This window comes from Pan paniscus, chromosome X (genome assembly GCF_029289425.2).
Source record: "Pan paniscus chromosome X, NHGRI_mPanPan1-v2.0_pri, whole genome shotgun sequence".
Classification (NCBI taxonomy): domain Eukaryota; kingdom Metazoa; phylum Chordata; class Mammalia; order Primates; family Hominidae; genus Pan; species Pan paniscus.
Window position 1 is genome coordinate 152,305,556 of NC_073272.2, and position 16,159 is coordinate 152,321,714.

The window sequence follows — 16,159 nt, forward strand, 5'->3', positions numbered from 1 at the left end:
TCATGTTTGAACTGTTATTCATTTTGGGGTTCAGCAACTTGTGTTATCACAAATTCTCTTGTCATGTCTTTCACTTTAAAAAATACATTATGTTGGTCAAAGGATGCATATTTATAATTAGGTAGGAGTAATAAGTTCAAGTGATCTATCATACTGCATGGTGACTAGCTGAGAATAATGACGATATATTGCATTCTTGAAAAATGCTGACAGTGGATGTCAAGTGTTCTCATCACAAAGCATTAACTATGTGAGGTAATGCATTTGCGAATTAGCTAGATTTAATTATTCTGCAATGTATATATACTTAACATCATGTTGTACACAGTAAATACAATTTTATATGTCAATCAAAACATAAATAAATCTGTAAAAACAATAATGTTTCCCTGTAACTACAGGATAAACATATTCTGTATCATTTCTTCACTATCATCCCTCATCTGTCATGCACAAATCCTTCCAAATAGGTATGCTATTTGGCTATATTTCCTACTCCCTTTCTTTATCACTGCCATGTTCCAAAATCTTATTACTCCTCTTTATTCTACGGAAATGTTAACAATTGGGTCATCATTTATATTACACCCCTAATACTTCCATTATCCTAGGCAACTTATTTGCTTGTAGAAACCAGCCATACAACATCCTGAACTCCACACTTCCAATTAGGCACCAAGTGCCATCAATGTTACCTCTTGAACATACTGTATGCCCACAATTCTTCCTCAAAACCTAATTTAGTGGAAAGAGCAGTAACATGAAGCTAGAATAAGTGTTGTGAAGATTAGAGATGTTTTACATAAAGTACCTAACAAATAGTAGGTGTTCAACACATAGTATACTACATATACACAGTATATATAATACGTAGTTGTCATTAGGATTATCATTTGAGTATTATGGCAGCTTCTTAGCTAGGCACCTCATCTTCAGCCTTGCCTTCCTCTAATCTGCCTCCTACACTGCTCCCAGAGTGATCTATCTTAAATGCAAATTTGTTTGATTTCTTCCTTCGCAATAAAGTCTTTAATGGATCCTCATCATGTTTATGCCAACATAGCGTATAAGCCCCTCTCCCCACCTCAGACTGCTTTCCTGCACTGTACTCTGGTCCAATCACACTGAACTTTCAGTCCTTCAATGTATCATCACTACCTTCTCCTCTCACTCTTCAAGCCTTTATACATGCTATGCTCTATCTCTGCAATGTTTCCTCCCTGTCTTTTAATTTACTTCTACAGATCTTTTAGGTCTCAGAAATCATTCAGAAGGTGATGTCCTCTGGAATTTATTGTGGCTATACCCCACAGACTCATTTCACTGTCCTTGTTAGATGCTCCCATAGTACTCTCTCTTTCCCCTATCATGTCTCACAAAGAAGCATGGATTTTCCGATGCATGATGTCGATTCATGAATACATGTCTTTGTGTATACTATTTCTTCTGCCTGGAAAACCCTCCTCTACCTCAGCCCTGTCTCTCATTTGTTTGACAGTCACCTACACTTCCTTCAAGATTCAAGGGACAAACTATGCAGCACCTCCTTTTGCAGCTTTCTTTGATAACCCCATATCATTTTAGATGTGACTTCTCCTGCGATTCTATCACATTTTGCACCTCCATTTCAGGAATTTTATATTATTGTGCAGCTATCTGTGCACAGGTCTCTTTAACTGTAGAGTCATTAAGAGCATGACCTGTGTCTTATTTATCTCTGTAGCTCAGCAGATATTCCAGAACTTTAAACATAGTAAGCACTCGTGAATGTGCTGACGAATGTTTTAAGTCAATAGGATAAAATCTAGTTAAATTCCATAAATAGTTCTCCTTCATATTCAGATAGTCAATAGGACTTTTTTACTATATTATATATTATGCAACATTTATATACAACGAACATGTTTACCCGTGTCCTCATATACAAATAATATGACATTAATAGAGATGAAGTTCTCTATATATCCATACCTGAATAATAGAACATATTTTATAAATGTGTGTATCATCTCGGGCTGGGCTCTGCTAATTATCTATGCATTGTTCCAATTTTAGTATGTGTGCTGATGAAGTAAGCAGCAGGTAACGGGTTTTAGCCTGTATTTTTACGGTTGTTCTGAGGTCCCAAGATGAGGCAAAGCAAGGCTTCTTTCTAAACTGCCCTAGTTACATACCCATGCAATGCTTGCTCAGATTTTAGTAGGAAGCTGTCCTTCTGTAGTTTTCCCATGGACTCCAGATAAGATTCCTGAGGGTCAAAATGATAATAGGGGTGCTATAGAATAACACTTTCTGAAAAATTCTAAGTGTTCTGCAGACCTTATTCAATTTGTGCTTTTCATATGCCTGCAAGACTGGCAGCAGCTACATTATTATCAGACTAGAAAAAGTGAACGGTTTGTGACTTGAGAAAGGTCACTAGGTGAATCAATTGTGGGGCTGTAAAAAGAGCCAGGCTTTTATTTTTCCATTTTGAGCCTATGTCTCCCTCCAGGCCCACCTTCCTGGATCCAAGGTGCTACTGTGTAGGAAACCGATGGCTTCATCATGCTTCTGTGCTTCTGTACTTCCTCTATTCTGTAAAACAGAATAAGCACAAGGGCATTCTACATAGACTCTAATCTCATCGAACTTGACTTTCTTGTCCAATTCAGACTAGAATAAAGGGCCCAATTATCATCATATTCCCACTCATTCAACTGTATTTCAAGGAAACCAATCCTTTGCTCGGCTTCATCCTCTGCCCTCCTCAACCTGCACCTTCTATTTTTTTGTATTTCAATATTCCCATCCTCTCTCCTTTCTACTCTCTTCTCTATCCCTCCTCCAAAACTTAAACCTATTCTCTATGCTTTATTCCTTTTATTGTTGTTTCTCCTCTATCCTGTTCTTTTCATTCATTCTCTATTTCTCCTCACTATTTGCAATCTCTACTGGGTTCAGATCCTTTCCTGCCCATTACTCTCTCCTTCCTCTTGCTTCTCTTCCATTTGCTTATTGTCTTCTGCCCATCCACATCTCCTCCTCATTATTCTGTCCCTCCATCCACCTCATTCCATACAGCTTCTTTTCTGTTTACATATACTCCACTCCATTCTTTCCACAATTGTGTGAACTCTTATCTCTTTTTCAAACTCTTCTCTTTCCTATAATTTATTACAAGCATGCCTCTCTTCCATCTATTCCTTCCCTAATGCTCTGTTTCCCCAAATTCTCCTTGATATATGACACTCATTCCTACCTTTTCTCTGTCCTATCCTCCCCACCTTCATTTCAACATTTATATATAACCTCATAACCTTTCATGCAATGTGAGAAGAGGTGTCCCTCTTCCTTTCAAGTAAAACTCTAACTGTAGATTTGATATCATCCCCTTGATGGTATTTATGAGAACTTGCTGTCAGCGATGTGTTATTTCTACTATATCTTCAATCTTTGTCTTCGTACTGACTCTTTTGTACTATCTCACAAATATGTGTCAATCTCTCCTCTGAAAACAAAAGCAATTTCTTTTACCCCTGAATGTAGCTATGATACCTCCCTCCCTTTCATTTTTCAAACAAGCTTCTCGAAGGTATTTTCTATGTGCACTATCTCCCCACTCCAACTCCTAAAACTCTCCATTGCACTAGCCACTCTATTGAAACAGTGTATGTGAAGAACACTAATATCCTCCATGTTACCAAACTTAAGACAGACTTTTAAGTCTCTATATTACATCTCTTTTTATAGCCAACAATGTTGTAAAAAATGTGTAAACAGGGTAAAGTGCATGAACTTGCAGCTACACTACCATATTAATAATGCTGGCTCAACCATCTACTACCCAAGTGAACTTGAAAAATTCTCTTACCCACGTCGTGTCTCAGTTTTTTTTCATCTGTAAAGTTGGGATAATAGTACCTATCTCATACTGTTGTTAAAGCTGTTATGAATATTATAAAAGTAGAATGATTAGAACAGTGTCTGTCATATTTTAAGTACTATATTGATGTTAATTAATACTTATACTATTAGTGGTGTTATTATTGATAACTCTCATTGTTTTGAAACTTTAATTTATCAGTCAAGATGGGTTAGATTAATATGCAGTAGGAAACAATCTGAAAATCTCAGTGTCCTAAAGTAACGGAAGTTTATTTCTCACTCACACTATCTCTGGTTGGGGAAGTGGGACCCACTCGCTTCTATGTCATCTTCAATAAGGGGCATAGAATGATAGGGCCAAGACCACCTGGCATAATGCTACTTACTGTGGCCAGGGGAAGGCAACATGGCAAATTATGTATTGGCTCTTGAGGGGCTTCCCATCCTCTCTCAGAGCTGACACATACTATTTACACTCACATTTGGTTAGCCAAAGCAAGTCATTTGTCCATGCTGAACTTCAAGGCTCAGGGAAGTGTAGTACTACTTTGCATCCAGATGGAGGTGAAGTGAAAATATTGGCAAGTGGTAATATTGACTACCACACTTAGCTTTCACGATACCGCACACTGTTAACAGCTCCCTGACATTTTCTTCCTGGTTTCTTTTATAGGTTCCTCTTTCCCCTCCACTGCCTTACTGATAGTAGTTCTAGATGACTAGATACCTGGCATGAAATTCTTCTTACTCTATACTCTTTCCTGAAGTGATGACATCCATTTTCACATTTCCATTTGTTCCAATATACTAACAATACCACACTTTATATCTCTACATTGTATCTCTCTCCTGATCTTAAGACTTGAATATCTAACTGCTGTTAGACTTCTTTCCCTGGATAATCTACAATCACCTTAAGCTTGTCTTGTCCCAAATTAACCTCACAGACTTATCTAAATTTGTCCTAACTTTCATATCATCTACTCCAGCCTATAGTACCATCTTTCACCCATGTTATTTGGATACCTACTACCTTCACAACTCCTCCTCTCTGTCATTCTGAAGTTTTCTATATTTACTGCCGATTTCCTTAACATATCGTCACTTCCCCATCTTAATCCATTGTTCTGAATTAGAACACCACTTCTAATCTAGACTATTTCAGCTGTTTCTTAATCATTTTCTCTAATTCCAGTCTTTTTACCTTCAAATGCATTATTTACCCAGTAACTACAGAGCCATATATGAAATAGAAAACTGACCACCTCAGTCTCTTGCCTAAAATATGTCCTTCCATTCCCTGCAACTGCTCACTTGGTTTTCTCTGTCTAGAACGTCCTTCCTCTCTTCCTTCTGCCTCTACCTATCCACCTACAAATTTCTTGACTGCATTCTACTTACATAATAATATAAAATGCTAATGCTAATACCAATAATCAGAAGCCTAGCTGTTGCCTTATCCAGGGACTCTTCTCTCAACCTGTCCCAAAACAATGAGTTAGATGACCCTGCTCTATATTCCAATAACTACCCATCTCTTTAGCATTTTAGTTAACATCATTTGCTATTATCCTATTAGTCTTTCTCCCCTATTATATTGTGATTATCTTAAGGACAGAGATTATGTCTCATTAATATTTGCATTTCCAGAATTTACTTTAGGGTCATGTATATATTAGGAAGTCAAAACATGTTTGGCAAATGAATAAATGAGGGAAAGCTTCTCTTTCTTTCGTCTACAATTTCCCTCCCTCTTGTTCATCTCCTCCCATGTCCCTTCCCCTACTTCTCTATGTCTTTTCCTCTTTATTCCCATCTACTACATCCACTTCATTATATTCGCCTATCTCTTTAGAATATCCTAATATCTAATCTAGCTTCTTTATTTTACACCATCTTATCCTTTGTCTTCTCAACTTCTCTACTCTTTTTGTCCTCTCTTCTCATATTCTCTTTCTTTTCACCATTCTCATTTCTCCAATATACATGCCTCTATGTACTCTGTGTAATTAGTCTTCTCCTCCCCTCTTGACCCTCATCTTCCCACTTCTATCCACTGTCCTTCTTCATTATTTTATCCTCCACTCTATGCTCATTTCTCCTCTATGTTCATTTTTCCTCCCATCTCTCATCCAACTTCTCTCTGAAGTATTATCCTTTTTTCCTTGACCATCTCCTCATCTTCCAAATTCTTGTAGGAAAAACACCAATAAATAGCAAATTTGAAGTAATGAGAGATTAGTATACAGACAAACACACTTCATTTATTCACCACCTGTTTACCAGGCATGCATTATTTGAGGTTTGTTCTGCAAAATAACAAATACACCAATTCTAAATAGCCATAGAAGCTCCACTACACAAAATTAGCACTCATTAATGTGGAAGGAAGCTTCAGGAAGTGACAACTGATATCGGAGGAACAAGCAAATTCATAAAAAAGCAAACCCAAAAACCAAGAATGTTTTTCAGTATTGGGGAAAGAATCTTATTGCACTGAAAATGTTTTCAAACTTATTCTTTTTGACAGCAAAATTCAATGCCTAATAACTCTATGACAGTAACAAGTCATGAAATACATAAAATTGTGATCTTTTTATCCATTGGGAGTTGGAAAAGTATGAAATATAATTTATATTTTATGAAGATTTCTATATCTATATATACACACACACATATGCACACACATATAAACACCATGTATAGATAGATAGAGATATAATCTTAAATTGTTTGGAAAATTCACTTATTATCATCCTCAGTATCCTAAGGTAATGTAGCATAAAATAAACATATTCAAATAAAAAATTAAAATAAGTATTTTTAAATTTATGTTTATAAAACACTGTATGTTTCACAAAATACCCATAGTTATCTCATTTGATTCTCACAACTCTGCATCATAGGGATAGTTTGTTGTTGCAGTTAAACCTAGTCAATTCTAATTATCAGTGTTCATGCCTGTGTGTATGTTTTTGTGAATCTGTGTATTTAAGTGTCCTTGAATACGTATGTCCTTCTGTGTTAGTCCACATGTGTCTTTAGGTATGCATGCATATACAAATCATGAATGTATACTTCTGTGTTTCTCAAAATGTTCATCTATGCAACTCTTTATTTATGTGTTTATTAGAATATATATGTCTGTGAGTATGTATGCATGCAATTGTATTAGGAAGTATATACATACGTGTACATTTCTAATCTATACACTTGAGGGAATTTTCAATGGATACTCTAAAACATTCTGCTTTCAAGCCCAGTCCTACTCCCAATATACTTTGGGTGGGAACCACCACTCTCTGACCTCATTGTATAGAGGAGGGTTCCGTTGTCCACCAATCTGAGCAGCTTGTTGGGCGTGGTCATGTTATGAGCCACCGATTTCTTGCCATTGTGGAAGAAGGTGTCAGGTGTCCAGATCTTACTAGCCAGGAGATTGTTCAGTGGAAGGATCTTCATGGGGCCATCAAATTTCAGTCTTTCATCATGCCATGTCTGCCGAAAAAATACATCAATAGTGTACTCCTACGGGTGAAAAGAGAGAAAAACAATGTTTCAGTTGAGTTCTGGTAAGGGCTCATAGTGTCCTTAGCAAATATTAATTACCTTGCAGTATTTCCTCTGATGCAGAGAAGCAGCAGTCTATTAACAGTAGCTCCTGGTGTGTAAGGAAAATGATTATGATTGAGAAATAATGCCGTGGAGATTAATAAGCATGGGGATAACATATTTGACAAGGCGTTTTTAAGGAAGACCACTGCCAACACATCCCCACACAGCACACAAGCTGATCATAAGACTTTGCCTTATGAAAAGGCAAGTGCTCCCTCCTGTATGCAGTGACACCCAAATAAGAACAAGTTTCTTACCTTGTCTCTACTGCTTAATGACCCCATATGAACATCAAAGGACAATATAAAAATCGCCACAAAACCAAAACCTTACATTTTATCATACATTTAATCTGAGCCCCAAAATAACAATATGTCTGATTAGCGAATAGCTTATTATCCTCAATAAATAATGAAATATTATAGATAAATAAGATAAAAAGCATACCTTATAGACAAATAAGATAAAAATGGGTAAATGAACAGCAAAGTCATGAAATGGATAAAAATTGCTAATAAACGTGAAGAAAATATTCAAATTTGCTGTTTATCTAAATACAAAATAAATGAACAATAAATGTTCCAGGTATTGGTAACAGCATAATAAATTGTTTGATTACATTTTCTTGTAGCTATTAATTATAAAACCTGAACAACAACTGTATATACCTGTATTCCTTGAAAGCAGTGGAGTGTGACTGAAAGCAGACAGAAACCTAAGGTGAGTTTACCTTTGAAAGATGGCAGCAGCAATAGATTAGAATTGTGAGTTTGTGATTTTTCTTTCTTGAAGGTGCTTCCCAAACCTAGAATTCCTGTGGCATATACAACAGCCTTACTGGCTCAAGGTGGCAGAGAATCTGGACCATTAGGGATGGAAGACTCAAAAGTAAGAGAATCCCAGAAGGGATGGGCCTCCAAATCTGAATATATATTCTGCCAAAAATTCTGGCTGATCACTATACTACACACAAATAGGAGAGACCCTGGGGCCCAGTTAAAAAAATAGGCAGAAACAATAAGATAGTGGTCCACTAAATGAAAGAAATGAGCTGGGTGATGTTTGTGAATTTGCTACGATGTAGACTGAAGGAATTCCTTAATCCATCACAATTCAAGTGGAGGAAATCTGAAAAAGTATTAGCTTATCAGAGAATAAGCTCTGGATTGGAAGATGGAAATTCATGAGGAAGTCCTGGGAACAAGAGAACCACTGACAGGGTGAGTCCCAAAATCTGAGTATAACATCTGCCCAAATATTTGACCACTGAACTACACAAGGCACAGGGGACACTTCCAGATAGCCAGGTTAAAAGAAATGAAAGCCAGAATTTGCTGAATATTCTTTGGTTTAAAATCCCCTAATGGCTTCCAATCATATGTGGGATGAACTTTTCCTTGCCATAAGCTGGCCCTTGCCTTCCTCTCTGAGTTATTCTCCAAACACTCTTTCCTTTAAAGATTAGCCATTCTGGCATTTCTCTTCCTTTAGTAGACCAAAAACATTCCTGCCTACAGATTTAAAGATCATATAATTGGTTGCCTAATCTGGAACACTTTTAAGAGGAAGAGGAGGCAGGACTGTGGCAGATGAGAAGCTGGAACTAGACTTTCACATAAAGCCAAGAATCTGTTAAGAGCTTAGCAAAAGGGTAAACTAGATCAACTTAACTAGACAAAATCAGATCACAACACAAAAGTTCAAAAAGGAAGGGGGAGGAGTTGAGGAGAAAGTGTTTCTACTGAAATGTAGCAACCTCAAAATTCTAATCACATGTGGGATTGACGTCCGAATATATACTGTCTGCGTGATCTGAAGTTTACAAGCTGAAAACTTAACATAAAAATTGGTCTTAAGCTGGGTATACCACTAGATTGACTTGCCAATGCAAACACACAAAAAACTGGAAGGACAGAACCACAAATTAATGCTTGCTGAAAATTACTTCACTGTCCTTAATGACAAAACACCTAAGGAAATGGTTACAAGTAAGTGTCGACAGATACAAGATAAAACTGAATTAGAGCCCCTCCAAGGACTTCATATAACATAATTATCCAGTAGTGATTATGAAAAAAACTATAATTAAAATTATAAAGGTTATGAGGGGAAGGGAGAAAGTAAAAGCAAATTTGAAAAAGATCTATCTAATTGAAGTTGACTTTCTGTAAAAGAAAAATAGTCATTGAAAATAAAAGTTCAGTGGGTGTGTTACATTGAAGATTAGATATTATGAAAGAGATATTAGTGAACTGGAAAATACATATGAGGAAAAATTGCCCAGTTCACATTTAAGATGTATAACTGATAGGAAATATGAAAGGGAGATATAGTACTATGAAGGATAAAAACAAAAGTTTCAGTATACATGTATTACGATTCTAAATGTGAGAGATTTGAGAAAATAGGGGAGAAAAAATATTCAAAGTAGTAATGGACTACAATTTCCAGAATTGTTGAAATATATGTATCCTTAGCTTCAATGATTTGCATAATGAATTGCAAGCTCAATACATTACAATAGATCCCAGCCAGTACATAATGAATTTAAAGAATACCAAAGAAGAGGTTTTTAAAATTGCAAAACAGAAAAGACATACTACCTACAAAGATATGACCACTTGACTTACAACCACCACTTATGTTGACTTCTTAAATGCAACAATAGAAACCAAAAAGACAATAAAAATACACTTTGAAAATGTTGAGGGCACAACAAGATGGCACAATAGAAGGCTCCACTGATTGTCCCTCCCCCACTCAGCAGGGACACCAATTTAACAACTATCTATACACACACAAAAAAGCACCTTCATAGGAATTAAAAATCAGGAGAGCACTCACAGTGCCTGATTTTAACTACATATCACTGAAAGAGTTACAGAAGAGGTAGGAAAAACAGTCTTGAATCACTGACACCACCCCTCCCCAATCTGCTGTCAGTGGTGGTGTGGCATGGAGAACTGTTCTGTACACTGACGAGGGGGAGAGCACAGCAATTGTGAGACATTCAACTAGTGCTGCCCTGTTACAGCAGAAAGCAAAACCAGACCAAACTTAGCTGACGCCTGCCGATGGAGGGAGCATTTATTTATCCTAGCCCTAGCCAGAGGGGAATCACTGATCCCAGCAGTTGCAACTTCAGTTTCCATAAGCCTTGCCACCTTGGGCTAAAGTGCTCTGGAGCCCTAAGTAAACATGAACAGCAGTCTAGGCCACAAGGGCAGCAACTCGTAGGTGATTTCTAGTGCTAAAGCGGGCCCAGAGCCAGTGGACTGACTGTGGGGAGACACGTGACCTATGGAGACACCAGCCAGGGCAGCTAAGGAAGTGCTGGCTTCATTCCTCTCCTAACCCAAAGCTGCACAGCTCGCAGCTCCAAAAGAGATCGCTTCCTTCCACTCGAGTAGAGGAGAGGGAAGAGTAGGGAAGATTTTGTCTTGCATCTTGGATACCAGCTCAGCCAAAGCAGGATAGGGCAGCAGTCAGAGTTGTAAGGCCCTTTTTACAGGCCCTACCTCCCAGGTGACATTTCTAGAAACACACTGGGTCAGAAGGAAACCCATTGCCTTGAAAGGAAGGAACGAACCCCGGCAGGATTTATCACCTGCTAACTAAAGTGCCCTTGGGCCCTGAATAACCAGCAGTGATACCCAAACACTATGTGGTAGGCCTTGGATGAGGCTCTGAGATTTGCTAGCTTCAGGTGAGACTCAGTACATTCCCAGCTGTGATGGCTATGGTACTAGACTCTTTCTGCTTGAAAAAAGTGGAGGGAAAAGTAAATGGGATTTTTTAATTCAATCTTCGGTACGAGCTTGGCTTCAGTGTGTTAGAGCATCAAGCAGGCTCTTGGGGACCCTGATTTGAGGACTTGGCTCCTGGACAGCATTTCTGGACCTGCCTTGGGCCAGACTGGAGGAGACTGCCCTGAAAGGTGAGTCCCAGGCCAGGAAGTACTCAGTACAAGCTAACTGAAGAGCTTTTGGGCCTTAAGGGAACATCAGTAGTAGTCCGGCGGTACTCTTGTGGGGCGGTGGTGGTGGCCATGAGGTGAGGCTCCTCTGCCTATGAAAAGGGGAAGGTGGAGTAGGAAAGACTGCATGCTGTGGTTTAAGAGCCAGCTCAGCTGCAGTACAAGAGAAAAACCAGGTAGATTTCTATTTATGACTGTAGTCTCTGACTCCCAGACGGCATGTCTAGATCTGCCAAGGGCCTGGAAGAATTCACCACCTCAAATGGAAGGACACAGGCCTGGCTGGCTTTGTCATATACTGATTGTAGAACACCAAGGCCTTGAGTGAACATAGGCAGTAGCCAGGAAGTAGTTACAGGAAGCCTTGAGTGAGACCCAATACTGTGCTGGGTTCAGGTCTGACCCAGCACAGTCATAGTGGTGGTGGCCATAGGGGTGCTTTTGTCACTCCACTCTCAGCTTCAGGTGGCTTAGAACATAGGGAGAGACTTAATTTGTTTGAAAGTTAGTAAGGGAAGCCAAGAAAAGTCTTTGACTGGTAATGCAGAGAATTCTTCTGGATACTGTCTAAGAACATTAAGGCAGAACCTCTAAAAGACTGCAAGAACCACAGTGTTACTGAGCTTGAGGTGCCCCCTAAAACAGATACAGCTTAGATCACAACACCCAAGTCCTTTCAAATATCCAGAAAGCCTTCCCAAAAAGGAGGGGTACAAACAAGCCCAGACTGAGAAGACTATGATAAATACCATACTCTTCAATGCCCAGACCTGATGAACATCTAGAAGTATAAAGACAATCCAAGAAAAACATGAACTCACCAAATGAACTGTATTACTCCATTCTCATGATACAAATAAAGACATACCTGAGGCTGGGCAATTTATAAAGGAAAGAAATTTAATTGACTCAAAGTTCAACATGGATGGAGAGACCTCAGGAAACTTACAATCATGGCAGAAGGGGAAGCAAACATGTCCTTGTTCACACAGTGGCAGCAAGAAGTGCCAGGCAAAAGGGGGAAAAGCCACTTATAAAACCATCAGATTTCATTAGAACTCTCTCACTATCATGAAAACAGCATAAGGGTAACCACCCCCATAATTTAATCACCCCCACCAGGCCCCTCCTATGACACATGGGGATTATGGGAACTACAATTCAAGATGAGATTTGGATGAGGGAACAGCCAAATCATATAATTCCACTCCTGGTGCCTCCCAAATTTAATAACCTCACATTTAAAAATACAATCATGTCCTTCCAACAGTTCCCCAAATTCTTAACTAACTCTAGCATTAACTCAAAAGTCCAAGTTCAAAGTTTCATCTGAGACAAGGCAAGTCCTTTCCACCTATGAGCCTGTAAAATCAGAAGCAAGTTCGTTACTACCTGGATACAATGGGGGTACAGGCATTGGGTAAATACATCCATTCCAAATGAGAGAAACTGGCCAAACAAAGGGGCTACAGTCCCCATGCAAGTCCAAAATCCAACAGTGCAGTCATTAAACCTTAAAGTTCCAAAATGATGTCCTTTGACTCCATGTCTCACATCCAGGTCATGCTGATGCAAGAGGTGGACTCCCATGGCCTTAGGCAGCTCCACCCCTGTGGCTTTGCAGGGTACAGCCCCCCTCCCAGTTGTTTTCATGGGCTGGAGTTGAGTGTCTGTGGCTTTTCCAGGTGCATGGTGCAAGCTGTCAGTGGATCTACCATTCTGGGGTCTGGAAGATGGTGGCCCTCTTCTCACAGTTCCACTATGCGGTGCCCCAGTGGGAATTCTGTGTGTGGCCTTCAACCCCATATTTCCCTTCCACACTGCCCTAGCAGAGGCTCTACATGAGTGTTCTGCCCCTGCAGCAAACTTTTGCCTGGACATCCAGGAGTTTCCATACATCCTCTGAAATCTAGGTGGAGGTTCCCAAATCTCAATTCTTGACTTCTGTGTACCTGCAGGCTCAACATCTTGTGGAAGCTGCCAAGGCTTGGGGCTTGCACCATCTGAAGCCATGGCCTGAGCTGTACCTTGGCCTCTTTTAGCCACAGCTGGAGCTGAAGCAACTGAAGATGCAGGGCACTGTCCCCAGGCTGCATGGAGCAGGGGGTTCCTGGGCCTGGCCCATGAAACCATCTTTTCCTCCTAGGCCTCTGGGCCTGTGATGGAAGGGGCTGCTGTGAAGGTCTCTGACATGTCCTGGAGATATTTTACCCATTGTCTTGGTAAATAACATTCTGCTCTTTGTTACTTATACAAATTTCTGCAGCCAGCCTGAATTTCTTCCCAGAAAATGGCTTTTTCTTTTCCATCACATTGCCAGTGTGCAAATTTTCCAAACTTTTATGCTCTGTCACCTCTTGAATGCTTTGCCACTTAGAAATTTCTTCCACCAGATACCCTAAATCATCTCTTTCAAATTCAAAGTTCCACAGATCACTAGGGCAGGGGCAAAATTTCACCGGTCTCTTTGCTAAAGCATAACAAAAGTCATCTTTGCTCCAGTTTCCAACAAGTTCCTTATTTCCATCTGAGACCACCTCAGCCTGGACTTTATTGTACATATCACTATCAGCATTTTGGTCAAAGCCATTCAATGAGTCTCTAGGAAGCTCAAAACTTCCCCACATCTTCCTGTCTTCTGAGCCCTCTAAGTCTCTAGAAAGTTCCAAACTTTCCCACATTTTTCTTTCTTCTTCTGAGACCTCCAAACTGTTTCAATCTCTGCCTGTCATCCAGTTCCAAAGTCTCTTCCACATTTTCAGGCATCTTTACAACAGTGCCTGACTCTCTGTGATACCAGTTTACTGTATTAGTCCATTCTCACACTGCTAATAAAGACATATCCGAGACTGTAACTTATAAGGGAAAGAAGCTTGATTAAATCACAGTTCAGCATGGCTGGGGAGGCCTCAGGAAATTCACAATTATAGCAGAAGGGGAAGCAAACACATCCTTCTTCGCATGGTGGCAGGAGAGAGAAGTGCCAAGCAAAAGGGGGAAAGCCCCTTATATCTCTTGAGAACTCACTCAGTATCACAAGAACAGCATGAGAGTAAGCACCCCCATGATTCAATTACCTCCAACCAGGTCCCTTCTGTGACAAGTGGGGATTATGGGAACTACAATTTAAGATGAGTTCTGGGTGGGGACACAGCTAAACCACATCATAAACTAAATAAGGCACCAGGGAACAAACCTGGAGAAAGAGATATGTAACCTTTCAGAGAGAGAATTCAAAGTAACTGTGTTGAGGAAACTCAAAGAAATTCAATAACACACAAAGAAGGAATTCAGAATTCTATCAGATAAAATTAAATGAAATAGTTAAAAAGAATCAAGCAGAAATTCTCGAACTGAAAAATGCAATAGGCATACTGAAGAATGCATCAGAGTCTTTTAATAGTAGAATGAGTCAAGCAGAAGAAATAATTATTGAGCCTGAAGACAGGCTATTTGAATGTACACAGTAATAGGAGACAAAAGTAAAAGGAATAAAAAACAATGAAGCATGCTTTCAAGAACAAGAAAATAGCCTCAAAAGGGCAAATCTAAGAGTTATTGGCCTTAAAGAGGAGGTACAGAAAGAGATAGAGGTAGAAAATTTATTGAAAGGGACAATAAAAGAGAATATTCCAAACCCAGAGAAAGATCTCATTATCCAAGTACAAGAAGGTTATAGAACATCAACCAGACTTAACTCAAAGAAGAGTACTTCAAGAACATTTCATAATCAAACTCCCAAAGGTCAAAAATAAAGAAATAATTATAAAAGCAGCTAGAGAAAAGAAACAACATGCAATGGATCTCCAATACATCTGGCAGCAGACCTTTCAGTGGAAACCTTACAGGACAGGAGAGAATGGCATGACATATTTAAAGTACTGAAGTAAAAAAACTTTTACCCTAGAATAGTAAATCTATTGAAAATATCCTTCAAACATGAAAAAGAAATAAATAATTTCCCAGAAAAACAAAAGCGGGGGGATTTCATCACAACCAGACCTGCCCTACAGGAAATGCTAAGGGGAGTACTTCAATCAGAAAGAAAAGAACATTAATGAGTAATAAGAAATAATCTGAAGGTACAAAACTCCCTGGTATTACTAAGTACACAGAAAAACACAGAATACTATAACACTGCAGCTGTGCTGTGTAAACTACTCTTATCTTCATAGAAAGATTCAATCATGTACTAATAAAAAATAATAACTACAACAACTTTCCAAGACATAGACAGTAGAATAAGATATAAATAGAAACAACAAAAAGTTAAAAAGTGGGGGAACAAATAAGGTATAGAAATTTTATTAGTTTTCTTTTTGCTTGTTTGTTTGTTTATGGGAACAATACTAAGTTGTCATCAGCTTAAATAACGGGGCATAAGATAGTATTTGCAAGCCTCCTGGTAAACTTAAACCAAAAACCATACAATGGATACTTAAAAAGTAAAAAGTAAGAAACTAAATCATATCATCAGAGAAAATCACCTTCAGTAAAACAATCACAGGAAGGGAAGAAAAAAGGAAGAAAAGACCACAGAACAACTAGAAAACAAATAACAAAATGGCAGAAGTAAGTCCTTGCTTACTACTAATAATGCTGAATGTATATTGACTAAATGCTATAATTAAAAAAATACAGTGGGTGAATGGATGAAAAAAGCAAGAGCCAGTGGTCTGTTGCCTAAAAGAAACACACCTC

General features: G+C 38.8%; 1 protein-coding gene across 1 annotated transcript in view; it reads right to left on the bottom strand.

Moving 5' to 3' along the window:
* Nucleotides 1-16,159, bottom strand: part of GABRA3 (gamma-aminobutyric acid type A receptor subunit alpha3) — a 261,093-nt gene that overhangs the window by 75,781 nt on the left and 169,153 nt on the right. The window contains exon 5 of the mRNA XM_003804517.5: nucleotides 7,175-7,395. Within this exon, the coding sequence (XP_003804565.1) occupies nucleotides 7,175-7,395 (221 nt within the window). The remainder of the gene's footprint in view (nucleotides 1-7,174; nucleotides 7,396-16,159) is intronic.